The 27,816-nt window shown below is 47.2% G+C and overlaps 1 protein-coding gene and 1 non-coding gene across 2 annotated transcripts; both read left to right on the top strand.

The window, feature by feature from the left end:
* Window positions 1–49: 49 nt before the first annotated feature.
* CIAPIN1 (cytokine induced apoptosis inhibitor 1) lies at window positions 50–26,050 on the top strand. Its single transcript, XM_049786149.1, has 10 exons — window positions 50–134; window positions 6,892–7,074; window positions 7,506–7,658; window positions 11,116–11,192; window positions 14,475–14,640; window positions 17,547–17,620; window positions 18,921–19,036; window positions 24,737–24,818; window positions 25,474–25,589; window positions 25,629–26,050. The coding sequence occupies exons 2-9, from the start codon at window positions 6,918–6,920 to the stop codon at window positions 25,576–25,578; spliced, it is 930 nt and encodes a 309-aa protein (XP_049642106.1). The 5' UTR covers window positions 50–134; window positions 6,892–6,917; the 3' UTR covers window positions 25,579–25,589; window positions 25,629–26,050.
* LOC126029152 (U6 spliceosomal RNA) lies at window positions 21,829–21,935 on the top strand. The gene has a single exon (XR_007502803.1). It is a non-coding gene; the product is annotated as a U6 spliceosomal RNA (small nuclear RNA).
* Window positions 26,051–27,816: the final 1,766 nt, after the last annotated feature.

Below are 27,816 nucleotides of genomic sequence, written 5' to 3'. Positions count from 1 at the left end.
TGGCGTCCGCGACGCACTTCCGGAGGACGGCTTGGACACTTCCGCCCGGGAGTCGGCTCCACCTCTCGCGAGAAACTCGATCCTGGGAGCCGGCGGCCGCGGAGGTCGGGGCGAGAGTGAGCACCTGGCTGCAGGTGAGTCTTGTTTTGTTCTCCCGGGAAGCGAGTGTTCTTCCCTGGCCGCGCTCGTCCTCAGCTCATCTCCATGCCCGTTTCCCGCTCCTGTGGGCACTTGCAGGAGGAGCTCAGTGGCCTCGTGTCCTAGGCAAGCCCAAGTGAGGGGCCAGCCGGCTCCGCAGGTGATTTCCTCACCTGCCCCGCCTGCCTCTTCCCCCGGGTTGGCTCGAACCCTGAACAAGCCCGCGGGCTTCTGGACGCCTCTCTGGCCTGTGACCCGCTTCTTGTGCCCCGAGCCAGCTGGGGCGACCTTGGGCCGCCTTCCCTCTTTGCACATGGAAGCTGAGCCCCATCTGGTCTTTGTGGGTCTTGGAAGTGTGCTTTTTCTTTTCTCTTTTTTTTGGGGGATGGCGGTGATGGGTGGTGGTGGTGATGGGGGGACACTTTTTCTTTTTTTGGGGGGCTGGTGGGGGCATACCTGGCTATATTCAGCAGTTACTCCTGGCTCTGTATGCCGGGACCCCTACTGGAGGTTCTAGGAAAACCGTTAGGGGGGTCGTTATCGTGCAAGGCAGATGCCCCCCCCACCTATGGCTGTGGTCTCTGGGTTGTGCTTTTTTTCTTGAGTTCGTGACTTGCCTGAACCTCCAAAATGTCCAGAAGGTGGGGTCTGATCGCGTGTGTCTAACTGGAACCAGCCACATCGAAGGATGCTTGCTAAAAGCATGGATGGGCCCACTAGGTCTTCTCCCGGGTTGCATATATCGACTGGAGTCCTGGCATCTTATTTTAACCAAATTTGAAGAGTTTTGCCAAGATGGGAGCGACTGGTGGCGTTGGTTTTGACACCGAGTTTACCAAAGATCTGGGCGACTCTGTAGGTCTTGCCTTAGGGATATAAATGCAGAGTATGGTTCTGGGATGGTCCCCTCTTCCCCAGAAGTTCATGTTAGCAACGCTCTTGCAAATGGTTTGCAGAGAGGGCTAACTCACAACGGGACCTTTTTTGTTTTGTGTTTGGGCTACATCTCGGTGGTGCTGGGGAATCACTTCTGATGGGGCTCAGCCGGCTATATGGAGTGTAGAGGATTGAATTCAGGTGACCTCATGCAAAACTATTGTCCTACCTGCTGTACTATCGCTCAGGCTCTGAATTACAGCTTTTCTAACCTTTAGCCCTGCATGACAGTGGGACGACCCAGGACTATATCACTGCAGGGTCTGCCACTAAAATCTGCAGGCTCTGTGGGTGTTGGCAAGCGGTTCCCCGAGGGTTTGTTTTCTGAGCTCTGCCGCATCTTTGAACCTTTCCATTGGAAATGCTAATGCTTGGCATTTTCTGGAATCCTTAACTCTTGACCTACCTGATTGATTGCTGGAGAGAGCCCTCCTTTTCTATACTTTTTTCTTTTTATTTATTTATTTATTTGGGTCATTTTGGGTCACACCTGGTGTCGCTCAGGAGTTATTCCTGGCTTTGTGCTCAGAAATCGCTCCTGGCAGATTTCTGTCAGGACTATGAGGGATATGGGATGCTGGGATTTGAACCACCATCTCTCCTGCATGCAAGGCAAACACCCCACCGCTGTGCTATTTCTCTGACCTCCCTCCAATAATTTATTTAAGCATCTGGTTACAGAAATGTTTGTAGTTGGATTTCAGTCATCGAATGTATACCACCAGTGTAACTTTCCTGCCACCAATGTCCCCCGTTTTATTCTTCCCACCCCCTGCCTGTCTCTGGGACAGACATTCTACTTCTCTCTTTTGTTTGTTTGTTTTTGGGTCACATTCGGCAGCACTCAGGGGTTACTCCTGACTCTACTCTCAGAAATCATGCCTGGCAGGCTCGGGGGTCGGGGGGGCACACACCATATAGGATGCTGGGATTCGAACCACCGTCCTTCTGCATGCAAGGCAAAATGCCTTACCTCCATGCTATCTCACCAGCCCCTTGTTTTTGCTTTTGAGTCACACCCGGAAGCGCTCAGAAATCGCTCCTGGCAGACTTGGGGAACCCTATGGGATACTGGGGTTCGAGCCACCATCTGTCCTGGGTTGGCTGCATGCAAGGCAAAGTCTACCGCTGTGCTCTCTCTCCAGCCCCTACTTTTCTCTCTCACGATCATTTTCATGGTAGTTGTCAATGCAATTAGAACTTTAACTGTGCTACTGCTCTTTGTGGTAAGCTTCAGATCATGGACGGATCCTCTTGGCCTTCATCTCAATTTGTCTCTAGATATTATTACCATACTTTCTTTTTTTTTTTTTTTTTTTTTTTTATCCCACAGATGAGTGAGACAGTTTTATGTCTGTCCCTCTCCCTCTGACTCATTTCACTCAGCATAATAGTCTCCATATCCATCCATGTATAGGCAAATTTCATGACTTCATTTTTCCTAACTGCTACATAGTATCCCATTGTATAGATATACTACAGTTTCTTTTTTTCTTTTTTTTTTTTTTTTTTGATTTTTTTTGATTAACCCCGGAGGCACTCAGGGGTTACTACTGGTTCTGCACTCATAAGTCGCTCCTGGCAGGCTTAGGGGACCAATGCGATGCTAGGATTCGAACTGGGGTTCATCCTGTGTTGGCCTCATGCAAGGCAAACGCCTTACCACTATGCTATTGCTCTGGCCCTATACTACAGTTATTGGGCACCTGGGTTATTTGCAGATTCTGGCTATTATAAATAGTGCTGCAATGAATATAGGAGTGCAAAGGGCATTTTTGTATTGTGTTTTTGAATTCCTGGGGCATATCCCTACAAGTGGTATCTCAATTGCAGACTATTTTTAAGCATCTGTCTTTTTTTTTTTTTTTTTTTTTTGGTGTTTGGGCCACACTGGTGATGCTCAGGAGTTATGCCTGGCTATGTGCTCAGAAATTGCTCCTGACTTGGGGGACCATTTGGGACGCTGGGGGATCGAACCGCAGTCTGTCCTAGGCTAGCACGGGCCTTACCACTTGTGTCACTGCTCCGGCCCCTAAGCATCTGCCTTGAACTGATAGCTAAACTTGAATTTTCTTGTACCCTTTTGGCCCCCTTCATGTTTCAGAGACAACAGATGCCTTCAGATACAATATGTGCCTGGGGATCTTAGAAATAATCTGATGTAGCTCAGTCAGTGATTCCAGACCCTTCTCTCACTGTGTGCCAGTTAGATTGTATCAGTGCCAGGGGCTTGTGCCCACAGACGTCACAGCTGGAGAGGTGCCCGACAAACAAGGCCAGTGACGTGACAATCACTCTGTTCCACCTCTTGCTGGTTGTGAAACTGGGCTCTGAGTCACAACCTCTAAGTAGGCTGACTTAGATGCCTGATGTGTTTGTCCCGTGCTTTTCATTTTTATTCTATTTTAGATTTTTTGGTTTTGGGGCTCATCTGGGCTGACACCTGGCTCTGCACTTACCAATCACTCCTGGTGATGCTTGGTGAGATCATAGAGATGCTGGGATAGGACTGGGGTCAGCTGCTTTAAGGCAGTAACCTTAAACCCTGTTCTAAGTCTTTCTGGCCAGCATTGCTTTTTATTTTTAATTTTTTCATACTCTTTTTTTTTTTTTTTTTTTTAATTTCGAGCCACATCTGGTGGCACTTGGGGACTACTCCTTTTTTGCACTCAGAAATCAATCCTGGCAGGCTTGGGGGGACCTTATGGGATGCTGGGGATCGAACCCAGTTGGTCACATGCAAGGCAAATGCCCTACCCATTGTGCTATTGCTCCGGCCCCAGCCTTTTATTATTATATATTTTTAAAAAGACAGATAACAGGGCCCGGAGAGATAGCACTTCGGCGATAGCACAGTGGCGTTCGCCTTGCAAGCAGCCGATCCAGGACCAAAGGTGGTTGGTTCAAATCCTGGTGTCCCATATGGTCCCCCGTGCCTGCCAGGAGCTATTTCTGAGCAGACAGCCAGGAGTAACCCCTGAGCACCGCCAGGTGTGGCCCAAAAACAAAACAAAACAAAACAACAAAAAAAAGACAACAACATTTCAGAAATATAGGATATTTGTTTTCTTATTTGGGGGCCACACTGGCTGTTCTCAGGGCTTACTCGGGGCTCTAGCATTAAAATCACTCCTGTTAGTGCTTGGAAGATCATATAGTGTGCAGGGTATTGAACTCAGATGCAAGACAAATACTTTGTCCAATGTGCTATATCAATTTTTCCCTGAACTTTTTTTTGGGGGGGGGCAACATCACTCAGGGGTTACTCCTGGCTCTGCTTTCAGAAATCACTCCTAGTAGGCTTGGGGACTATGTGGGATGACCAGGATGACCACATGCAAGGCAAACACTCTACCTCCTGTGCTATTGCTTCAGCCCCATCCCATGACTTTTTTTTTTGGGCGGGGGGCGTTTGGTTTTTGGGTCACACCCGGCGGTGCTCAGGGGTTACTCCTGGCTCTATGCTCAGAAATCGCTCCTGGCTGGTCCAGGGGACCATATGGGATGCCGGGATTTGAACCACTGTCCTTCTGCATGCGAGGCCAATGTCCTACCTCCACGCTATCTCTCCGGCCCCCCATGATCTTATTTTTTGGATTTTGGTTTTTGGGTCACACCCAGCAGCGCTCAGAGGTTACTCCTGGCTCTACACTCAGAAATCTCTCCTGGCAGACTCAGGGGACCATATGGGATGCCAGGATTCGAACCACTGTCCTGCATGCAAGGCAAATGCCTTACCTCCATGCTATCTCCACAGCCCTCACATGACCTTTTTTTTTTTTTTTTGGTTTTTCAGGTCACACCCCTTTGATGCTCAGGGGTTACTCCTGGCTAAGCGCTCAGAAATTGCCCCTGGCTTTGGGGGACCATATGGGACACTGGGGGATCGAACTGCGGTCGCGATCTTTCCTTGGCTAGCGCTTACCTCTAGTGCCACCTCGCCGGCCCCCCACATGACCATTTTTAAAGAAGGAAGAGCATAACAGTGGACTTGGCTTAAATGCAGTCCCAGCTTGTCTGGAGTGGCATGACTGTCAGTGAACCTCTGAGGAACATAGACTCTTGAGCCTAGGACTGATCCATCCCTGTCCCCTTTCCCACCAGCTTCTGACGTGTGTCATTTATTAGAGACATTTCAGTTTGGAAGCTGTGGCATTGATGTTTAAAAAAAGAGGAATTGGGGCCCGGAGAGATAGCACAGCGGCGTTTGCCTTGCAAGCAGCCGATCCAGGACCAAAGGTGGTTGGTTCGAATCCCGGTGTCCCATATGATCCCCCGTGCCTGCCAGGAGCTATTTCTGAGCAGACAGCCAGGAGTAACCCCTGAGCACCGCCAGGTGTGGCCCAAAAAACCAAAAAAAAAAAAAAAAGAAAGAAAAAGAAAAGAGGAATTGAGTAGCGCACTATCTCCTGACCTAGTTTCATTGAGCACATTCTATACTCCTTGGAGTATCAGGTAGAAGAGAAAGTTGATCCTGGGGGTAATTTCCATAGGTAGAAAGCATAGACTTTCCTGTCATGTTTGGATTCAAACCCTAACCTTTTTGTTTTCATTTTGGTGTGTGTGTGGGGTGTAACCTGATTCTGCACTCAGGAAATAGTCCTAGTGGTGTTCAGAGGACCAAATGGGATGTTAGAGATTGAACATGAGTTGATCTTGTGCAAGACAAGGGACTACCTACTCTACTGTTTTTACAGCTCCATCCACGTTTCATTGAACTCTCTTTGTTGTTGTTGTTGTTGTTGTTGTTGTTTTGGTGGGCCATACCTAGTGATGCTCAGAGGGTACTTCACGCTTTGCACTCAGAATTACTCCTGGTGGTGTTGGGGGAACCATATGGGATGTTGGGGATCAAACCTGGGTTGGTCACATGCAAGACAAGCATTCTCCCTGCTGTACTATCTCTCCAGCTCTCTACCACCATTTAATCTCTTAAAATATTTATTTATTTATTTATTTATTTTTTATTTATTTTTGGGTTTTGGGCCACACCTGGCAGTGCTCAGGGGTTACTCCTGGCTCTGTGCTCAGAAATTGCTCCTAGCAGGCTCAGGGGACCATATGGGATGCTGGGAATTGAACCCAGGTCCATCCCGGATAGGACGCTGACAAGGCAAATGCATTACCACTGTGCTATCTGTCTAGCCCCAAAAATCTTTAAATTTTTTTAAAAAAATTTAATTAAAAATATATTTAAAGGGGACTGGAGAGATAGCACAGTGATAGGGCATTTGTCTTGCACGAAGCCAAACAGGACAGACTATGGTTCAAATCTTGGCATCCAATATGGTCCCCCATGCCTGCTGGGAGTGATTTCTGGGCGCAGAGCCAGGAGTAACCCCTGAGTGCCGCCGGATGTGACCCAAAAACAAAAAAAAATACATTTTTAAATCTTTAAAAAAAAATTTAAGCTTATGATTAAATCTGCTTGTTATTTGCCTTGCTATGGAGTTTTACTTCTACTAAATGTCCTTATTTATACTCAATTAAGCTGAGTTGTCTCAGATCAGAAATAAGTCTCTTTCTGCCTTTAACCTTTCTGCCAAGTCAGAATTCTCACCAGAGAAGGCTCCTGCTGGCTCTAGGAATGTTGGGGTGAGGAAATTCAGGTTCTCAAATTCTTGTTCTTTTCTTTCTGGTTAATAAGAGGTTATTTATATATATATTTATTTATTTATTTATTTATTTATTTATTTATTTTTGATGTCAGCATTTGCTGGTGGGAAGTTGGGATTAGGCTGCCACTCTGATTGCATTTGCTACCAGGTCATAGATGAAACTGCTGTGTCTGCTCAGTCTCAACTCTCTTCTTCATAGCTTTGAGGTGTACCAGCATTGCAAGAATGGCTGCTTTTGGGATCTCAGCAGGCCAGTGTGTGGCAGTGGTCTGGGATAAGTCAGCTCCAGTGGAGGCTCTGAAAGAGTTGGTGGATCAACTTCAAGGGCTAACTGGTGATGCAGGCCAAGTGTCTGTGGAGAACATCAACCAACTGCTGCAGTGTAAGTTCTCCCACATGGTCTTGAGAGGGCTGGAGGCTTGGGAGGTGCTGCCTTTTTGGTGGTATTGTGTTTGGGGTCACACCTGGAGGAGCTCACAACTTACTTCTGGCTCTGTGTTCAAAGGTCACTCCTAGTGGGCTCGGAGAACCATATGGGGTGCCAAGGACTGAACCGGGTTTGGCTGCTTGCAAGGCAAGCTCTCTAGTCACTGTGCTCTCTCCAGTTTCCCAAAAAGAACTTTTCAAAAACAATTGATAACATGAAATTAGTAAGCTGAAAGAGCAGTAGCTGTGTCACCATGGTTTTTGCGAGTGGTGTTGATAGAATAGTGTTCGCCAAATGGGGTTGTGTTCCTTCTCCCAGGGCTTTGTGAGGACTGGAGATTGCTGCTGGGCTCAGGTAATTGCAGATCCTGTCTTTCTTCTCCTTAGCCGCACACAAAGAGTCTAGCTTTGACTGTATTCTGTCTGGGATCGTTCCTGGAAGTGCCACGGTTCATAGTCCTGAGGTTTTGGCTGAGATGGCCCGGATCCTTCGGCCTGGTGGCTCTCTTTTTTTGAAAGAGCCAATAGAGACAGCTGCAGGTAAGCAGATCTTCATTCAAAAGAGGTAACAGGGTTGAATCTTTTTTTTTTTTTTTTTTCTTTTTTGGTTTTTGGGCCACACCCGTTTGACGCTCAGGGGTTACTCCTGGCTATGTGCTCAGAAATCGCCCCTGGCTTGGGGGGACCATATGGGACGCCGGGGGATCGAACCGCGGTCCTTCCTTGGCTAGCGCTTGCAAGGCAGACACCTTACCTCCAGCGCCACCTACCCGGCCCACAGGGTTGAATCTTAAGGTGTGATGGCTACTTTGTTTTGAGTTGAGGGGATATTACTTTTTTGGGGGGTATTGTTTTTGATATCCTGTTCCTATTGCTGAACCTTCTCCATCTGGTTAAATTAATACAAAAATTTGAAGCAACACGTCTCTTGAAGAATTGTGATCTTTAGTCCATAAAATAGGAAACTATCCAGCTGAAAACAGGTGAGTGGTTAAATTGTTTGTTTGTTTGTTTTCTGGTTTTTGGGCCACACCTGGCAGCGCTCAGGGGTTACTCCTGGCTATCTGCTCAGAAATAGCTCCTGCAGGCACGGGGGACGCAGGGATCGAACCAAGTGAGTGGTTAAATTGTGAATGGAAAACTGCAGCAATAGAGGAGCAAACTTCAGTGATAAGATACTAGCAAAATATGCTTTGATCGGGGCCCGGGGAGATAGCACAGTGGCGTTTGCCTTGCAAGCAGCTGATCCAGGACCAAAGGTGGTTGGTTCGAATCCCGGTGTCCCATATGGTCCCCCATGCCTACCAGGAGCTATTTCTGAGTAGACAGCCAGGAGTAACCCCTGAACACCGCCGGGTGTGGCCCAAAAACTAAAAAAAAAAAAAAAAAAAAAATGCTTTGATCAACACCAGATCACAGGTATAAGGGTGGTGCCTGTATGTTTTGTGTATATATTTTGTGGTTCTGCCATCTAGGTTAGTTTCATGCTTACCACTTTTGCACAGTGACAAAAATCATCAAATGACCATTTCCGGGCCCGGAGAGATAGCACAGAGATAGCCTTGCAAGCAGCCGATCCAGGACCTAAGGTGGTTGGTTCGAATCCCGGTGTCCCATATGGTCCCCCGTGCCTGCCAGGAGCTATTTCTGAGCAGACAGCCAGGAGTAGCCCCTGAGCACAGCCGGGTGTGACCCAAAAACCAAAAAAAAAAAAAAAAACACAAAAAAACCCACAAAGATAATAGTGAAATGCATGTAAATAATGGTTTTCCTGTGGAAATATAGACATGATGTATATAGCAAATATTTGGGTCACACCTGTCAGTGCTCAGGCGATGATTTGCAGGGCTGGGCCTAGGGTCAGCTACATGTATAGCCTTTACCTCCTGTAGCGACTCCAACTCCTCTGGGAATTTAAACCTCAAATAGCTTGGAGCCAGGAGAGATAGCATGGGGTTAAGGCACTTGCCCCTACATGCCACTGACCCTGGTTTGATCCCAAGCCCTTCCTGGAATGACTCCTGAACATAAAGACAAGAGTAACCCAGACAGCACCCCTGCAAACAAACAAAAACCAATTAAAGAAATAAACCTCCCGTAACTAAAACTTTTATTTTCCTTTCCAGAATTTTCTTTTTTCTTTTTCTCTTTGGTTTTTGGGCCACACCCAGTGATGCTCAGGGGTTACTCCTGGTTATGCGCTCAGAAATTGCTCCTGGCTTGGGGGACCATATGGGATGCTGGGGATCAAACCAAGTTCCGTCCTAGATCAGCTGCATGAAAGGCAAATGCTCTATCTCTGCACTATCGCTCCGGTCCCTTTTCCAGAATTTTCAAAGAAAATACTTAAGAATATAACAATGTGAATGAATGAGGAAAGTAGAAAGCCTGTCTAGGACCCGGAGAGATAGCACAGCAGCGTTTGCCTTGCAAGCAGCCAATCCAGGACCAAAGGTGGTTGGTTCGAATCCCGGTCAGCTATTTCTGAGCACTGCCGGGTGTGGCCCAAAAACCAAAAAAAAGAAAGCCTGTCTAGAGTACAAGGGAGGGGTGGGTTGGGGAGGAGGATTTGGGACATTGGTGATGGGAATTTTGCACTGGTGAACATGACTGAAAATCATATTTGTAATCAAGGTGTTTAAATAAAGATATTTAAAAGATACTTAAGATTATTATTAAATTCTTTTTTTTTTTTTTTTTTTTTTTTTGGTTTTTGGGCCACACCTGGCGGTGCTCAGGGGTTACTCCTGGCTGTCTACTCAGAAATAGTTCCTGGCAGGCACGGGGGACCATATGGGACACTGGGATTTGAACCAACCACCTTTGGTCCTGGATCAGCTGCTTGCAAGGCAAAGGCCGCTGTGCTATCTCTCTGGGACTTATTATTAAATTCTTAAGATTACTTTGGTGGGTGTGGTTGGTTTGTTTGGTGCACCTGGATGTTCTTGGGCTTATTCCTGGCTTTGTGCTCAAGAATTACTCCTGGTGTTTTGTGTGGTACAAGGGATCAAATGAAGTTAACTGATGCAAGATACATGCCTTAACCCCTCTATTATCTCTCAGATCCCAAGATTTCTAAGTACTGGGGCTGGAGCGATAACACAGTGGGTTGGGCACTTGCCTTGTACATGGTCCCTGGGTGCAGACCAAGGAATAACCCATAAGGGCTGCAGGATGTGGCCAAAAAAAAACCCAAACGAAGCTAAGAGATTTCCAAGAAGCAGAGTGATAAGAAATCATCATAATGGATTTTTCACATGACTCTTAAAAGCATAGCTAAGAGCCCTCTAATCTTGGGCCAGGGTGATAGTACAGCAGATACTTACCAAAACAAAGTGTTTGCTTTGCCACAGCTATCCCTATTTTGATCTCTGACACCCCATGTAGTCCTGAGTCTCTCTAGAAGTGATCCCTGAGCACAGAGCCAGGAGTAAGCCTTGAGTGTTGCTGGGTGTGGCCTAAAAACAAACATCATTTCAATCAGCCAAAAGGATTGGTCCAGTTAAAATACTATCACTGGGGCAGGGGGCATTTCACAGGTGTCAGAGCTTGTTTCTTTATTGTAGCTGGCACAGGCTTGATCCTCTTTGTAGTTCTGAGGCCCCCAAGCACCTATGCATAGATGACTGAGTAATCCTTGCATAGCAGGTCCTGAGAGCACAGCAGGATTGCTGATCGTTCAGCCAAGAGCCTCCAGGAATGGGCCCCAGGCCTCCTGACCCTTGCTGGTTGTCTTTCCCCCAAATGCCATCACTAAAATATGTATGCATTAAGCAGAGTAGGTTATTATCATCTTAATGCCTGCTGACTCAAAGAGAATCAAGCCTTTATTATTTTTCTTGCTTTGGCATGTAAAACTTTGTTTCTTTTTTCTTTTCTTTTTTGAAATAGGTCTATTGGAAAGTATAAAAGAAAGAAACTCCCCAGCCAGGGAGGAACTTAGTACAGGACTAAATTCTGCATGTGAAACTATTAATTGGGATTTTCCTTTTGGCAGTTAACAACAGCAAAGTGAAGACAGTGTCTAAGCTGTGCTCAGCCCTGACTCTTTCTGGTCTAGTGGAAGTTAAAGAGGTAAACAATCTTCCTTGCTGGAAATTAAAGCCTTTGGTGACTACACCCTTATCTCCTTGTCAGGTGATCCTGCAGAGAATCAGGGAGAAATAAGCCCAGGAGGTGAGGTTATTAGTATGTAGACTAGGTAATGAACTAGGTGATTAGTGTGTGGACTAGGAAACCCTGGGGGAGAGCTTTACTTGTGAGGTCCCTGATGCCCAGGAGGTTGAGGAATGGACACTCTGCTTGGGGTGTGGGGTTGGAGCATGGGTTCAGTTCTGAGGAGGGAAATAGAATTCATTGTTGATGTAAATCAACCTAAATCACCTGGGGTTTTGGTGTTATGGTAGAGAAATTTGATTCTGCTTCTTTTTTGGCGGGGGAGGTGGGAGAAGGAGAATGGGTTTTAGGACAACACCCAGCACTACTCAGGGCTTACTCCTGTCTCCATGCTCAGGGATCACACCTGATGGAACTCAGGGGACTATATGGGGTGCTGAGTATCAAATCCAGGTTGGCCTCATACAAGGCAAGCAGCCTACCTGCTGTATTGTTGCCCCCACTCCAGGGATTACCCCTGGCTATGCTTGGAGGACTTTATGCAGTGCTGGATATCAAACTAGGATTGGCGTGTTCAAGGCAAAGACCTTACCTGTGTACTATTTCTGTGACCCATGATCCATGATTTGTTTTTGTTTGTTTTATTTGTTTTTGGACCACAATAGCACTCGGGTTACTCCGAGCTCTATTCAGAAATTTCTCCTTATAGGCTTGGGGGGACCATATAGGATGTCAGGGATTGAACCTTGGTTGGTCATGTGCAAGGTAAACATCCTACCCCTGTACTGTCACTCCAGCCCTGATACCATTTCTTTTACTTTTTTTTTGTTTGTTTGTTTGTTTATGATTCCCTACTAGCAGTGCCAGGAGCTTCTCCTGGTTGAGGGTGTTTGGGGTACCACGTAGTGCTAGGAACTGAACCCAGGACTTTCTTGTACAAGGCATTTATTCAGAGCTCTGTGCCATCTTCCCTGCCCCCCCCCTTTTTTTTGGCTTTTGGGCCACACCCATTTGACGCTCAGGTTCTTTTCTTTTCTTTGGGCTCAGAAATCGCCCCTGGCTTGGGGGGACCACATGGGACGCTGGGGGATCGAACCTCGGTCTGTCCTACGCTAGCCCTTGCAAGGCAGACACCTTACCTCTAGCACCACCTTCCCGGCCCCTTCCCTGCCCCCTTAATCTTATTTCTGGCACATCATTAGAAATACTTAATGTAATAGGGGCCAGGTGCTTGCCTTAGATATGGCTTACCCAGGTTTTATTCTTAGCATCCCATTTGATCCCCTGAGCCCACCAGGAGTGACCCCTGAACACAGCTGGATGTGGCCTTAAAACAGAAGTTAATTGTACACCATAGGAGCTTTAAATTGCCAGCTTTCTGTGTGTCCAAAGACCTTCATTTCTTTCTTTCTTTCTTTCTTTTTTTTTTTTTTGGTTTTTGGGCCACACCCGGCAGTGCTCAGGGGTTACTGCTGGCTGTCTGCTCAGAAATAGCTCCTGGCAGGCACGGGGGACCATATGGGACTCCGGGATTTGAACCAACCACCTTTGGTTCTGGATCGGCTGCTTGCAAGGCAAACGCCGCTGTGCTATCTCTCCGGGCCCCAAAGACCTTTATTTCATTGTGCCCAGCCTTTCTTATTGTTCCTTTTAGTTTAAGCTTTCCTGGTTTTTATTCTAAAATAAGAACTACTCAGACTTATTAATAATATAAACTATATGGACCAGAGAGATAGTACAGTGGGTAAGGCATTTGCAGTGGATCTGAGTTTGATTCTTCATACCCCATAAAGTCCCCTGAGCACTACTGGGTGTGGCTCAGAAACTATAAAGGAAAAATACATATGAACTATAAAGTGACATGTCAGCCCATGCTATGCTCAACTTTTCTCTCTTTTTTTTGTTTTTTGTTTTTGTTTTTTTGTTTCTTTTGGGCCACACCCGGTGACGCTCAGGGGTTACTCCTGGCTATGCGCTCAGAAGTCGCTCCTGGCTTGGAGGACCATATGGGACGCCGGGGGATCGAACTTCGGTCTGTCCTAGGCTAGCCCTGCAAGGCAGACACCTTACCTCTAGCGCCACCGCCCGGCCCCAACTTTTCTCTCTTGAAGCAACTGACAAATACATTTTGGTTTCGTTCTTATTTTACTTGTGGGGAGGGTCACAGCGGCAGTGCTCAAGGGCTACTCCTGGATCTGTGCTTACGGGTCACTCCTGGCAGTGCTTGGGGAACCATGTGGTATCTGGGATCGAACCAGACATCCCACATGTAAAGCATGTGTTCAGCCTATTGCACTATCTCCAGCATAACACTTTTTATTCCTGTGATATTTTAGACCACATTTTTACGTATTGAAAAAAAGACATATATATGTATATACACTTTTTTTTTTTTGGAAGGGGGCACATTCAGCCATGCTCAGAGCTCACTCCTGGCTCTGCACTCGGACTCAAACTTGATGGGCTTGTGAAATCATATGGGGTTCTGGGGATTGTTCCCAGGTCTGTCATGTACAAGGCAAGGCTCAGGCCTCTACACATTTTCTTCTTATTCTATTTTTGTTGTTGTTATGGGCTATACCCAGCAGTGCTCAGGGGTTATTCCTGGCTTTGTGCTCAGAAATTACTCCTGGCAAGCTCAGGGGACGATATGGGATGCCAGGGATTGAACCTGGGTTGGTTGCATGCAAGGCAAATGCCCTTCCCACTGTGCTACTTTTTTTTTTTTGGTTTTTAGTTTTGGGACCACACCCGGTGGTGCTGTGGTGCTCAGGAGTTACTCCTGGCTCTACGCTCAGAAATCACTCGTGGCAGGCAATGGGGGACCATATGGGATGCTGGGATTCAAATCACCGTCTGTCCTGGGTCGGCTGTGTGCAAGGCAAACGCCCTACTGCTGTGCTATTTCTCCAGCCCCAGACATACATGTCTAATACCTTAACTGTGGCTGGCTTCCTGGCTGTGGGCTTAGATCCTGGTCCCCGGGACCCTGTCTGACTCATTTTGGTAATTCCCATCACTTGGCTCTGAGCCCTGGGCTTCTAAAACACCCAGACAGCAGTTCCACTCTGGGCTTCTGCTCTGTGGAAAACGGAATATTAGGCAAATGGCAATGTCTTTATCCTCCACAATATACTTAATAGAAAGAAATGGGTGTTCGCTATCCATCTAGGACAACACAGTTGTACCACAGCACTTTGTAGGTTTGTGAATTGACCCTTTCCGTGTCCTCATTTCCAGCTGCAGCAGGAGTCCCTGAGTCCCGAGGAGCGGCAATCTGTCATAGAACACCTGGATTACCAGAGTGACAGCTTGTTGTCTGCTCAGGTCACGGGCCGGAAGCCCAACTTTGAAGTGGGCTCTTCTACGCAGCTTAAGCTTTCTTTTGCCAAGAAGACGCCTTCAGGTAAGACTGGCCTATGGACATACTTCTGCCTTCATGGGATTTGAGGAAGCAGAGAGCTGAAGAAGTGGTGATTGTTGTCTGCCACCTGTATCTGTGACTTCCCTTAGTGACTGTCATTTCCTACATTGAAAAGAAGTACTTAATGACCTGGTGTATTTGGGCCAGAAGCAGAACTAATATGTCACTGTTACATTGCTCAGCCCCTTTTTCTGCCCCAGAGGACATAAGATCTTCCTGGTTCTAGAGGCCTGAGTCACAGGGTTTATCATCCCCACGTTATGACATTTATCCTCCTTTATCCTTAGAGGACCTCACTGTTCGGGGATGATAGTAAAGGTCACCAGCTTCTCTTTTCACCTGTCCTTTGTTTCTGTTTGGCTGAAGTTAGCTTCTCTGACTCTGAGGATTTTTATTAATTTATTTTTTATTTTGTTTTTTTGGGCCATACCTGGCGGCGCTAGGGATTACTCCTGGCTCAGCGCTTAGAAATCACTCCTGGGGGGGCCGGCGAGGTGGCGCTAGAGGTAAGGTGTCTGCCTTGCAAGCGCTAGCCAAGGATCAGGACCGAGGTTCGATCCCCCGGCGTCCCATATGGTCCCCCCAAGCCAGGGGCAATTTCTGAGCGCTTAGCCAGGAGTAACCCCTGAGCATCAAACGGGTGTGGCCGAAAAACCAAAAAAAAAAAAAAAAAAAAAGAAATCACTCCTGGCGGGGCGGACAAATAGCATGGAGGTAAGGTGTTTGCCTTGCATGCAGAAGGTCAGTGGTTCGAATCCTGGCTTCTCATATGGTACCCTGAGCCTGCCAGGAGCGATTTCTGAGCGTGGAGCCAGAAATAACCCCTGAGCACTGCCAGGTGTGACCCAAAAACTAAGAAAAAAAAAAAGAAATCACTCCTAGCAGGCTCAGGGGGACCATATGGGATGCTGGGAATCGAACTCACGTCTATCTAGTGTTGATCTCATGCAAGGCAAATGCCCTACCGCTGCGCTATTATTTATTTATTTATTTATTTATTTATTTATTTATTTATTTATTTATTTATTTATTTATTATTTTAGACCTTTAAAATTTTTCCTCTGCTAAGAAAATCACATGCATCCCTGCCATCACTATACCTTTCCTGTCATTATTTTAATGCCTGAATTGAAAAAATCTATCCCAGCTGTGAGGGATGCAAGAAATGACAGGTTCACCCCCTGGCACTGCCTTGACTATCCCACCTTGGCATTCTGATCTCAGAACATACAGTCTGGGATAGGCAGCTTTTTGCCTAGTGGAAAGGCAGCTGGGACAGGGATCCCTGCACCCAAGGAACCTGGGCTTTCAGCTTCCTCCAGCCCTTCCATGTTTTTTCTTGGCCTAGCCAGAGAATTAGAAGTGGGTTTGTTGTGTCAGTCCTGAAATGTGAATCTATCTCCATCAGTATTGATTCTGGGGTTCCTCTCCCCCTTTCCCTTACCTCTTTCTTTTCTTCTCTTCTCCTTTTTTCCCTCCCTTCTTCTCTCTTCCCCTCTCCTACCCCCCCCTTATTTTGGAGGGGTGACCATACCTGGTGGCACTTGGGTTACTCCTGCCTCTGTGCTCAGAAATCACTCCTGGCAGGCATGGGGGGACCGGACCATATGGGATGCCGGAATTCAAAACACCGTTAGTCCTGAGTTGGCTGCTTGCAAGGCAAATGCCCTACTACTGTGCTATTTCTCCAGCCCCTCCCATTCCTTCTTTTACTTCTCCGTTTCTCTTCTCCATTTCCTTCTCCTCCTCCTTTTCCATTTCTTTTCCATACCAGAGCTTCTCAGCACTTACTTCTGGCTTTGTGCTCAGGGATCACTCCTTTTGGGCTTAGGGGATCATGTAGAGCTCACACTGGTGTTGGGAGTCTGGCCCACATTTTCTTTTATTTATTTTATTTTATTAAACTTTATTTTTTATTGATTGATTGGTTTTTGGGCCACACCCAGTGGCACTCAGGGGTTACTCCTGGTTCTGTGCTCAGAAATCACCCTGGGGGGCCAGAGAGGTAGCACAGAGACATTTGCCTTGCAAGCAGCTGATCCAAGACCTAAGGTGGTTGGTTCAAATCCCAGCATCCCATATGGTACCCCCATGCCTGCCAGGAGCTATTTCTGAGCAGATAGCCAGGAGTAACCCCTGAGCACCACCAGGTGTGGCCCAAAAAACAAAAAAGAAGAAAAAAAAAGAAATCACCCTGGAAGGTTGGGGACCACATGGAATGCTGGGAATCAAACAGGGTCCCTCTAGATCAGCTGCATGCAAGGCAAATACCCTACTGCTGTGCTATCTCTCCAGCCCCACTTTTATTTAAAAACTATTTTGGTTTGTTTTGTATTTGTGCCACATCTGCTTGTGCTTATGGGTTACTCCTGTTATGCTCAGGATGATCCCTGGCAGTATTTGGGGACCAGATGTGGTATTGTGTATTTGAGCCATGTTCCGCAGGCATGCAGGGCAAATAAGTGTACTACAGTTTGCTATAGTTTGCTTTCACTATCTCTTCGATCCTTGTGGAGTGTGTTTTCTTGTATGTGGCAGATTAAAAGCAGTTAACTGACTTGTATACCTTAGTTTTTTGTCTAACAGGCCTAAGGAGATAAACCTGTTTGATCATCTCTAAAATGAGTCTGAGGGTATACTTATCTCCCGAAGCTGTCAGAATTCAGTAACAAATGTCAGATGCTTCATATAGTCCAATTTTGTTACTGACAGGACGTGACTGGCTCAAGGTTCAGGACTTTTACAAGTGGTTGATCTGGACCCCAAACTCCAGTGGACTGGCAGACTGGGTGTTGGCTCATGGCGGAGTCGGGAAGCTCCCCCTAGATGTCAGTAGCAGCTTCCAGCTATTTTCATGCAGCTCTTTTCCCTATCTTGGTTGGTTGCAGGGAAGCCTGCTGTAGACCCTGCTGCCGCCAAGCTCTGGACGCTCTCGGCCAATGACATGGAGGATGGGAGTATGGTGAGTGGCACTGTGGGTCCCTGGTTGCCGTCTCTCGGGCGCACCTCGGGGAGGTGGCAGTTTGGAGTAAGCCCTCTGGGCTTGTCACTGGGCGTTTTTCAAGTCCCACATTGTAACTGTGTTTGTCACTGGCATTTGTGTAGGGTTTTGTTTGTTTCACTTTGGGGTCACACCCAGCAGTGCTCAGAGTCATTCCTGATAATGCATGGGAGATCACATGTGGTGCTGGGGATCCGATGTGGGCCTCTTGCATGCAATTCACATGCTCAGCCCATTGAGCTCTTTCTCTGGCCTGGCATCGGTGACCTAGAGTAGTGTCTCAACCAGGCCATGCTGCACCCCCAGGATGTGCCAAGAGGGTCACAGGCAAAAGTCATGTAAACAGGGAGACATGGTACTACACTAGGGGCTAGTGATGAGATGGGAGCCATAGTGGGGAAAATCAGGGTTAGCGGGGACTAACCTGGTTGGAAAAAGTTTGGAAGGTTGGAAGAAGGTTGAGAAACCCCAAATTGGAATGGGATTCATGTGAGACATAAATCTCTTTCTCAGAGCCTCTTTTCCCATAGATTTTCTTCTCACTTAATGTCATGTATTAAAACTCCTTTGTTTGTCTGTAAAATAGTTTGAATGGCTTCTTTGTCTCGGTGAGTCCCCGAGCACTTACTGTCTAATCTTTGATTAGTGCTATCAACAGCAAAGTTCTCCATTTTCACAACTGTATAGGCTAGACTCTAAGCAAGAGAAGCTTGCCTGTGTGTAAGAAAGGTCACAGATGAATTGCCTATACATGAAAGACTGCCACAAATGAACCCATCATTTGCTTTTTTCTCTGGAAATACAGGAAAATCCATTATTCCCTTTTCACATGGCAGCCCTCCCCATGTTCAAGTAATTAAAACACTTTTTTCCCTTATAATCAGTCTCTTGACACGTTGTAATGTATCTCTCTGCACACGCACATTGTCTTTTCTCTCTAGACACACTGCAAATCAGGTTTCAGTCCTGTCATAGCCTGGTTAAATTTAGCTAGTTAAATTTGTGTGTGAGAGAGTGTGTGTGTGTGTGTGTGTGTGTGTGTGTGTGTGTGTGTGTGTGTGTGTGTGAGAGAGAGAGAGAGAGAGAGAGAGAGAGAGAGAGAGAGAGAGAGAGAGAGAGAGAGAGAATATGAGAGAGATTATGAGATTATTATACCTGCTGCCAGGGATTGTGTATATGTGTGTGTGTCTGTGTGTGAGAAATGTCAGTTTTTCAGTGGCAGAGCCAGGACCTTGACATTAACTGTTCCCTATTCTCTCAGGATCTCATTGACTCTGATGAACTCCTAGATCCAGAGGATCTGAAGAAGCCAGATCCAGCTTCTCTACGGGCTGCTCCCTGCGGGGAGGGGAAGAAGAGAAAGGCCTGCAAGAACTGGTGAGTGTGGGCCCCACCGCTCCTCAGTCCACAGAACTAAAGTGCTTTATTACTCCATATCTGGGTGCTCTAGCGGTAGCACATGTCTCTGAAAGAGTGCATAGAGCACTTAGAGGGTAATAAAATGAACACCTGTATACTGATCTGTCAAAAGACTCTGAGATTGCTAGTGCCTTGGAAATCACCTCTGCTGCACTCTGTACTGCAACTGCTCCCTCTTCTTCCCAGACACGCTCATTCTCCTGTCTGTGTTGTTACTCCTTCCTGCTGTGGGAATGCTTCAGTACCTATGGGCACCAGACCTCACTCAGGGAGGAAGGGCACTGTCTGATTTGGACTGCTCCAGGGAAAGGAAGGCCTATTGAAGTCCTCTAGCCTACCAGCACTCCTTCCTGGGAATTAGAGAGTACTGAGAGAGCTGTAGACCCAGGAAGGGCACTTGCAGTTAGAGCCAAAGTGTGAGATTTGGCTGATGGCCTGCACATATGACTAGTTTGAGGGAGGAAGCTGCCCTCCGCCTGCTGTGCCCTGGGCCAGAGCAGAGCTGGCATTGTGGACTCTTCTACTCTTTTCACATACACAGGCTGGACACTGCCACAAGTCACATCACAGTCCCCTTTCCTATTCATGCCTAGCCACATGTGTTTAGAAATCTAATTAGCTAGTGATTTTTCTCTTAGAATTTTTTTGTTTTGTTTTGTTTTTGTTTTTTTGTTTTTGGTTTTTGGGCCACACCCGGCAGTGCTCAGAAATAGCAGGCACGGGGGACCATATGGGACACCGGGATTCGAACCAACCACCTTTGGTCCTGGATCGGCTGCTTGCAAGGCAAACGCCACTGTGTTATCTCTCTGGGCCCTTGTTTTGGTTTTTTGGGTCACACCCAGTGACTCTCAGGGATTATTCCTCGGCTATGTGCTCAGAAATTGCTCCTTTCTTGGGGGACCATATGGAACACCGGGGAATCAAACCGTGGTCCGTCCTAGGTTAGCGTGTGCAAGGCAAATGCCCTATCGCTTGTACCACTGCTTCGTCCCCGTCTCTTAGATTTTTTTTTGGGGGGGGGGGTTTGGCTCACACTGGCAACACTCAGGGGTTACTCTTGGCTCTACGCTCAGAGATCACTCCTGGCAGGCTCGGGGGACCATATGGGATGCCGGGACTAGAACCACTGACCTTCTGCACACAAGGCAAATGCCTTATTGCCATGCTATTTCTCCACCCCCCCCCCCCCCAATTCTCTTAGAATTTTAATGATATCTCTGTTACTTTTTTTTTTTTTGGTTTTTGGGCCACACCTGGTAACGCTCAGGGGTTACTCCTGGCTATGCGCTCAGAAGTTGCTCCTGGCTTGGGGGACCATATGGGACGCCGGAGGATCGAACTGTGGTCCGTCCAAGGCTAGCGCAGGCAAGGCAGGCACCTTACCTCTTGCGCCACCGCCCGGCCCCTCTGTTACATATTTTGGGTGATTGTGATTCGAGACCATTTTGTTTATGAATTCTTTCTTTAAGACTCCTTATTTTCTTATTTTATTCTTATGTTTTATTTTTGTTTGCTGCTTGTTGTTGAAATACTAAGGGATTACTTCTGGCTCTGCACTCAATAATCATTCCTGGCAGGCTCAGGGAACCATATGGGATGCTGGGAATCAAACCGGGTCAGCTGTGTGCAAGGCAAACACCCTACCTGCACCTGCTGTGCTATCGCTCTGGCTCCTTTTCTTCTGATTTGGAAGTTTCTAGAATCTTCCTAATTTCTGATATCACTTAGTAGATTTTTTTTTTTGGAGCCAGTATCTAGTGGTACTCAGGGTGCCATGTGGTACCAGATATTGAGCCCAGAGCCTTGCATCAGGTATGCATGTGCTCTGTCATCAAAATTTATATTCCTTGTTTAATTTCATAATACCAAGTCATGAGTAGGGTTTATTGACTTCTGTGTGAGCCACTCAGTGTCCTCTTGATCTAGATCATTGTCTTGAGAGGTGGACTTTGATTTTCCTTGTGATTTTTCCTTTTTTTTTTTCTCCTTGCCACAGCTGGCGACGCTCTTAGATTACTATTGGCTCTGTGCTCAGAAATCACTCCTGGTTTGGGGAACCATATGGGATGCCCGGGATTGAACTTGTGTCCATCCTGGGTTAGCTGTGTGCAAGGCCCTTCCTTGTGATTTTTGTCTTCTTCCTTTGTATTTTCTTCCTTTAACCTGCTGCTCAAATGGTTGAATTTCTGATGGATTCTGCTACTTTTTTTCTCTTACATTTTGTGTGTGTGTGTGTGTGTGTGTGTGTGTGTGTGTGTGTAGGGGTGGGTGGGTGTGCACACATAGGTGGAAAATGTCTGCAAGTTTATTCTCTAAGATCTATATTCAGTTACTTTAGTTCTACTATAATGTTTTACTTTTTTTTTTTCTTTTTTTTAACTTTTTGGGACGTTTTGAATTTTTTTTTTTTTTTTTTTTGTTTTTGGACCACACCTGGTAACGCTCAGGGGTTACTCCTGGTTATGCGCTCAGAAGTCGCTCCTGGCTTGGGGGACCACCCAGCGTTATGAATTTCTGAGATTCCTTTTTTTTCCCCTTGACTTTAAAAAATACAGGCCAGGGGGCAGGCGAGGTGGCACTAGAGGTAAGGTGTCTGCCTTGCAGGCACTAGCCAAAGGAGGACCGAGGTTCGATCCCCCGGCGTCCCATATGGTCCCCCCAAGCCAGGGGCGATTTCTGAGCATTTAGCCAGGAGTAATCTCTGAGCATCAAACGGGTGTGGCCTGAAAAGAAAAATACAGGCCAGGGTGCTCACTTCAGCAACACATATATTAAAATTGGAAGGATACAGAGAAGATTAGCATGGCCCCTGTGCAAGAATGACATGCAAATTCGTGAAGTGTTCCATTTAAAAAAAAAAATGGGGCTGGAGAGATAAAACGGAGGTAGGGCATTTGCCTACCTTCATTCAGAAGGACGGTGGTTCGAATCCCAGCATCCCATATGATCCCCTGAGCTTGCCAGGAGTGATTTCTGAGTGCAGAGCCAGGAGTAACCCCTGATTGCTACTGGGTGTGACCCAAAAACCAAAACAAACAAATACAGGCCAGGAACCGGAGAGATAGCATGGAGGTAGAGTGCTTTGCCTTGCATGCAGAAGGACGGTGGTTCGAATCCCACAGCATCCCATATGGTCCCCCCCCAACCCCAGCCGGCCAGGAGCGATTTTTGAGTGTAGAGCCAGGAGTGACCCCTGAGCGCTGCCGGGTGTGGCCCCAAAAACAAAAACAAAATCAAAATACAGGCCAGGGGCTGTAGTGATAGCACAGCAGTAGCACACAGTCTACCCGAGATGGATCTGTGTTTGGTCCCTGGCATCCCATATGGTCCCCCAAGCTTGCCGGGAGCGATTTCTGAGCGCAGAGCTAGGAGTAACCCCTGAGGACTGCCAGTGTGGCCTCCCCAAAAAAACAAACCAATGGGGCCGGAGAGATAGCATAGCGGTAAGGCGTTTGCCTTAGTCGCAGAAGGACGGTGGTTTGAATCCCGGCATCCCATATGGTCCCCCGAGCCTGCCAGGAGCGTTTTTTAAGCATAGAGCCAGGAATAATCCCTGAGTGCTGCCGGGTGTGACCCCAAAACTAAAAAAACAAACAAAAAACCCCAAAAAACAAACGAAATCAAACCAAAACAAAATACAGGCCAGAGAGATATAATACAGTGGGTAGGAAAATTGTCTTGCATGTGGCTGACCTGGATTTGATTTCCAGTGCCCTATATGGTCTTCTGAGCACTGTCAGGAGTGATTCCTAAGTGCAAAATCAGGAGTAAATCCTGAGCTCCTCCATCTGTGGCCCCAAAATCAAACAAATCAAACCACTTTTTTCTTTTGGTTTTTTGGGCCACTCCCAGTGCCGCTCAGGGTTTACTCCTGGCTATGTGCTCAGAAATAGCTCCTGGCTTGGGGGACCATAAAGGATACTGGGGGATCGAACTGCGGTTCATCCTAGGCTAGCTCCAGCAAGGCAGATGCCTTACAACTCCGCACCACCGCTCTAAAAAACACCTTTTAAGTTTTGTTGGTTTGGGGGCTTACACAATTGTACAAGGCAAGCACCTTATCCTATCTTGCCTTTCCTGCCACTAGCATCCTTAGGTTTGTCCATATGATCTTCTTTTCTTGAGGATAGTGTTAGTGCTTTCAAGACTTTTCCCATGTTGCATTTTCTGTTTTCCCAAGTTGCTTTTTTACTCTGACCTCTGTGAGACTGTTTCAGAGGAGGTGCCTGCCAATTGGTGATTGCTTAATGGCAACATAGGTGGGGGCCTGGTGCTCAGAGCTCAAGGCTTTATCTAGGACATTTGCTGACTCTACTGAAGGGACCCTGGGTAGCACTTTGTTGATTCTGCAAAGTCAATGTGTTTGGGCTAGATTTCTCAGAGGAAGGATAGTTAATTCCTTTGGTGCCACTGATTTCTTTTGTGGTTTAGGGGATAATATGAGTTAATAGTTACTTGGGGTTTGGTGTCTGGCCAGTCAGCTCTTCCTTCTGCGTCTGCTTTGTTTGTTTTATGTTTTGTTTTTGTTCCACACCTGGCGATGCTCAGGGATTACTCCTGGCTTTGCCCTCAGGCCTTACTCCTGGCTGTACTTGGGGACCCTATGGAATGCCGGGATCATTCACCATATATAAGGCAAACTCCTATCCACTGTGCTGTTTCTCCGGCCCCTGCTTTACTGTTTCCAATACTGGATTATTCTTCCTTAGCATCTCTGTCTTTTATCTCCTTTCTTAGTGTCTCTGCCTTTGTTGGTTTATGTCCTTAGTGAGATTTGGAGGGAAAGTAGAATTAGATACATTCATTCAATCTGTTAGTGTTAGTATTGGGGGGTGTTCTTGGGGATTTGGCTTAGACCCAGTAATACTCAGGGCTTACTCCTGGCTCTGGGAGCAGAGGTTAATCCTTGTGGGGTTTAGGGAACCATATGTGGTGCGGAGCTGGCCCTGTATTAGACAGGTGCCTTATCTTTATAACTAGGTCCAATGTCAGGACCGTACATTAGCTTTATAAGTCAATAGAAAGGGTAGTGAAAAGTTCAGCGGTGATGGGACAGGCCTTTACATTCTATCCGGGCAACTCATGGTCTCCTGAGCACCACAGGGTCTTGCCCTGGGGAAGACTACCCCCTCCAAAAAGCAAAAATAAAAGCAAAACCAAAAACAAAACAACCAACCAAACCCCAAGACAGACAGACACACACACACACACACACACACACACACACACACACACACACACACACACACATACACACACACACACAGATATTAAGATATTAAAATATTACCTGGTACACACACACACACACACACACACACACAGATATTAAGATATTAAAATATTACCTGGTGCTCTATTTGCAGACTTTTCTAATCATCAGTGTTTTGTGTTTTTTTTTTGTCATCAGTGTTTTGTTAAGTATGGACATTGCCAACATTTCCAAGTATATATTTAATTTTATTTCTCTGTCTGCTTTTCCTATAATATTTATTAGCTGAGATGAGTAGGGGTACTGGGCCAAGTAAAATTGGGAATCTCCACATTTGGGCTCTCACACTCCTAGCTTTAAGTGTTCGAACATGTTTGGTTCTGTCAAGGTCTTGGCTTTTAGGTGGCAGCAAATCTCATTCTTGTCTCCTTATTTCTCCCCAGTACTTGTGGCCTTGCAGAAGAACTGGAGAAGGAGAAGTCCCAGGAACAAATGAGTGCCCAGCCCAAGTCGGCCTGTGGGAATGTGAGTGTCCAGATCCCTCCTCGTGCTCACAATCTCCCAGTGGTGCTGGGCACCCTGGTGCACTAAACATGGATTCATGAGGGATTTAGTGTCTAAAGAGCAGGACAATGGTTAGGCGTAGAGCATGCAGCCTAGGTGGTGCCGAGACACTGTCACCTGCTATAGAGGGCTGGTACACTGCCTTGCAGGGGACCAGGACGCTTGTCCTTCCTGATGCTGGGACCTGGTGGTGCCATTTGGCCAAGCTAGACTGTGATTTGATTTAAAAAATTACTTTTTTCTTTGGTTTTTGGGCCACACCCACTGTGCTCAGGGTTTACTCCTGGCTCTAAACTCAGGGATCACTCCTGGTGGTACTCCGGGAACCCAGATGGCAGTCTAGGGATCAAACCTGAGTTTGCCGTATGCGAGGCAAGTGCCCTATGGAGCAAGTGTACTGTTGCTCTGTCTCCTTGACTGATTTAAACTGCTGAGAATATGGAAATATGGCCCCCAAGGAACTTTGCTAAACTTCTGCTTTTGGATGCTTCAGCTAGCATCCTGTTGGGTCTAATTGGACCTACAGATGTGCACCGCTGCATCCTTCAGTCTTCTCTAGCAGGTGTTGCAGGGACACGGTTCTGGGCTCTCTTGTGACCATCTCTTCTCCCCACAGTGCTACCTCGGGGATGCTTTCCGCTGTGCCAGCTGTCCCTACCTGGGAATGCCTGCCTTTAAGCCTGGGGAGAAGGTGCTCCTGGACAATCTCAGTGACGCCTAAGAGGCCTCCATCTCTGGCTCGGCGCTGCTCAGAGAGTCTGGTTCCTCCACCTCCACTGTGCTCACCTCCGTGGGGCTCACACCTCTCCTGAGATCCATGTGCCGGGAGGAGCCTGCTCCGTTGTGCCGATGACTCAGAAAACCAGGGGACCATGAGGCCACCTTGCCCATTACTCCAGCAAGTGTGGGGAGGGGTTGTCCTGGAGAGAACCCCACTTCCCTCCTCCAGTGTGGACCCCTGCACTCCCGGGGCTCAGGCCTCCTCAAGTATTAATGCCCAGGCCAGGCAGCGGCAGTGCCCCTGCTCCCCTTCCAGAGTCGGGGTCACTCCTACACGCAGGTCTCACAACCTTCTCAGGGCACTGGAAGACTTACCCCTTAGTTGCTGTGACACGTCCAGTGTCCCTGTGCTCCTCCACTCTGTCCTGGCATTTCTGTTCATCTCCACATATTAAACTTGTGTACTTCCCAGAGCCATTGTGTATGTGGGCTCTGTTTATATGTTTATGCTTGTGTGTGTGTCTAAACTTGTTTTCTCCCACAGCTATTGTGTATGAACTCTGTGTGTAGATCTATATGTGTGTGTTTAGACTTGTGTTCTTCCCAGAGCCATTGTGTGGAGGTGCTCTGTATGAGTGTGTTGTGTGTTGTTTTGTCTCATGGAACACAAGCTTTAATCCCTGAGAGACTTGCTATCTCACTTGAATGGGAACAGACCTCCACTTTGCCTTACTAGAGTCCGTGTGGGGGAGAATCAGAGGGAGGCAGGACAGTGGCAGCCACATTGAATCTCAGTGGGAGCCTTTTCCTTATTTTGGTTCCCCCCAAAGCAGACTTGGAACTGAGCCCAACAATGAAAAAAATGTGTATACAGAAGAGACCTGGATTCTCACATCTTACAGTAGACTATTTCCTAGTCTCCGGGAGACAACTGGATCTTCTAGGTCCATCATTGTTCTTTTTTTTTGGTTTTTGGGTCACACCTGGCAGCGCTCAGAGGTTACTCCTGGCTCTACGCTCAGAAATTGCTCCTGGCAGGCTTGGGGACCATATGGGATTCCGGGATTCGAACCACCAACCTTCTGCATGCAAGGCAAACGCCTTACCTCCATGCTATATCTCTGGCCCCCCATCTTTGTTCTGATCTCTGCTGGTGTGTGTGGGTCATGCATATGATTTGATTCCAGTTTTAGTCCCCAGCTCTTGTGGCAGGCAGCTTTCTCATGTAACCCACACCCTACCTCGGTGGTAAGTTGTCCCCACCATGACCTATGATGGCACTGCCATGATGTAGGTGGGAGACAGTTTTGGGATGGACTGAAAGTTCAAAGGAAGGTCTTGAGGGTCAGACTGGATCAGTCAGTCTGACAGGGCCTTGGTGTCCTAGGCATTAACCTTGTCCAGTTGCTGGATGCTGAGGGATAGGAAGTCCCGCTAGCAGCCAGGAACCTTGTCATCTGCCTGGCAAGAGAACTGGCCCAAAAAGTCTGAGAAGAGAACTGAGGGTTGTTCTGATCTACTAGCTTTGTGACAGTTTGTGACACAACTGTAGAGAATGAGCACAGCTCTAGACACAGTCTGAGATGAGCAATTTTGGGAGCTGGAGTGATGCACAATGGGTAGGGCATTTGCCTTTCATGTGGTTGACCAAGGTTTCATCCCAGCTTCCCATTTGGTCCCCCTTGCCTGCCAGGAGTAAGTCCTGAGCAATACTGTGTGTGGCTCCAAAACAAATGAAAAATAATTTTTAACAATTGCTGATAGGTCTCTGTTAGCCACTCTCCTGCTGCAGTTGCCAGGGGTTGGCTCCACATCTTTCTTGGGGGAAGACAAGGTGTGTAACCACAAGTCTTCCCTGGCAGAGGTCATAGGCCCTTGCTGATGAGATTCTATGTCCCTCATCACTAATGACCCCAAAAGATGTCTGTTTCTCCTGGATGAGGATGACTTTTAGGACTCAGGGCATTAGGCTTGGCCTGCTGGGGTGAAGTGCAACTAGTCAGGGCACATAGCTGCCTCAGGCTCAACCACAGCCCAGCATGGGGAAAGGAGGAAAGTGGGGCCACAGAAGAGGCCTGAACCCCCACAGAACATAGCCTCAGTTTATGACAGGAACTGTCATAACATAAATTGATGGCCTGATAATCTAGGGCCTTGGGAGGTGCAGGCAGCAATAGTACTTTGAAGGTTCTGTGTTCTGAGCTCAGCTGACAGCCGGGATTTCCCCCTCTGGGACTTG

The sequence above is a fragment of the Suncus etruscus genome, chromosome 14, assembly GCF_024139225.1.
Source record: "Suncus etruscus isolate mSunEtr1 chromosome 14, mSunEtr1.pri.cur, whole genome shotgun sequence".
In the NCBI taxonomy this organism is placed as follows: Eukaryota; Metazoa; Chordata; class Mammalia; order Eulipotyphla; family Soricidae; genus Suncus; species Suncus etruscus.
This window is presented reverse-complemented; position numbering and strand designations above follow the sequence as displayed.

Excerpts from the sequence above, each read along its gene's own strand:
- CIAPIN1 (XM_049786149.1), top strand. The coding sequence starts at position 6,918 with ATGGCTGCTTTTGGGATCTCAGCAGGCCAGTGTGTGGCAGTGGTCTGG. Across the intron at positions 11,193-14,474 it reads GTCTAGTGGAAGTTAAAGAG|CTGCAGCAGGAGTCCCTGAG; the intron begins GTAAACAATCTT and ends CCTCATTTCCAG. Across the intron at positions 24,819-25,473 it reads CCAAGTCGGCCTGTGGGAAT|TGCTACCTCGGGGATGCTTT; the intron begins GTGAGTGTCCAG and ends TTCTCCCCACAG.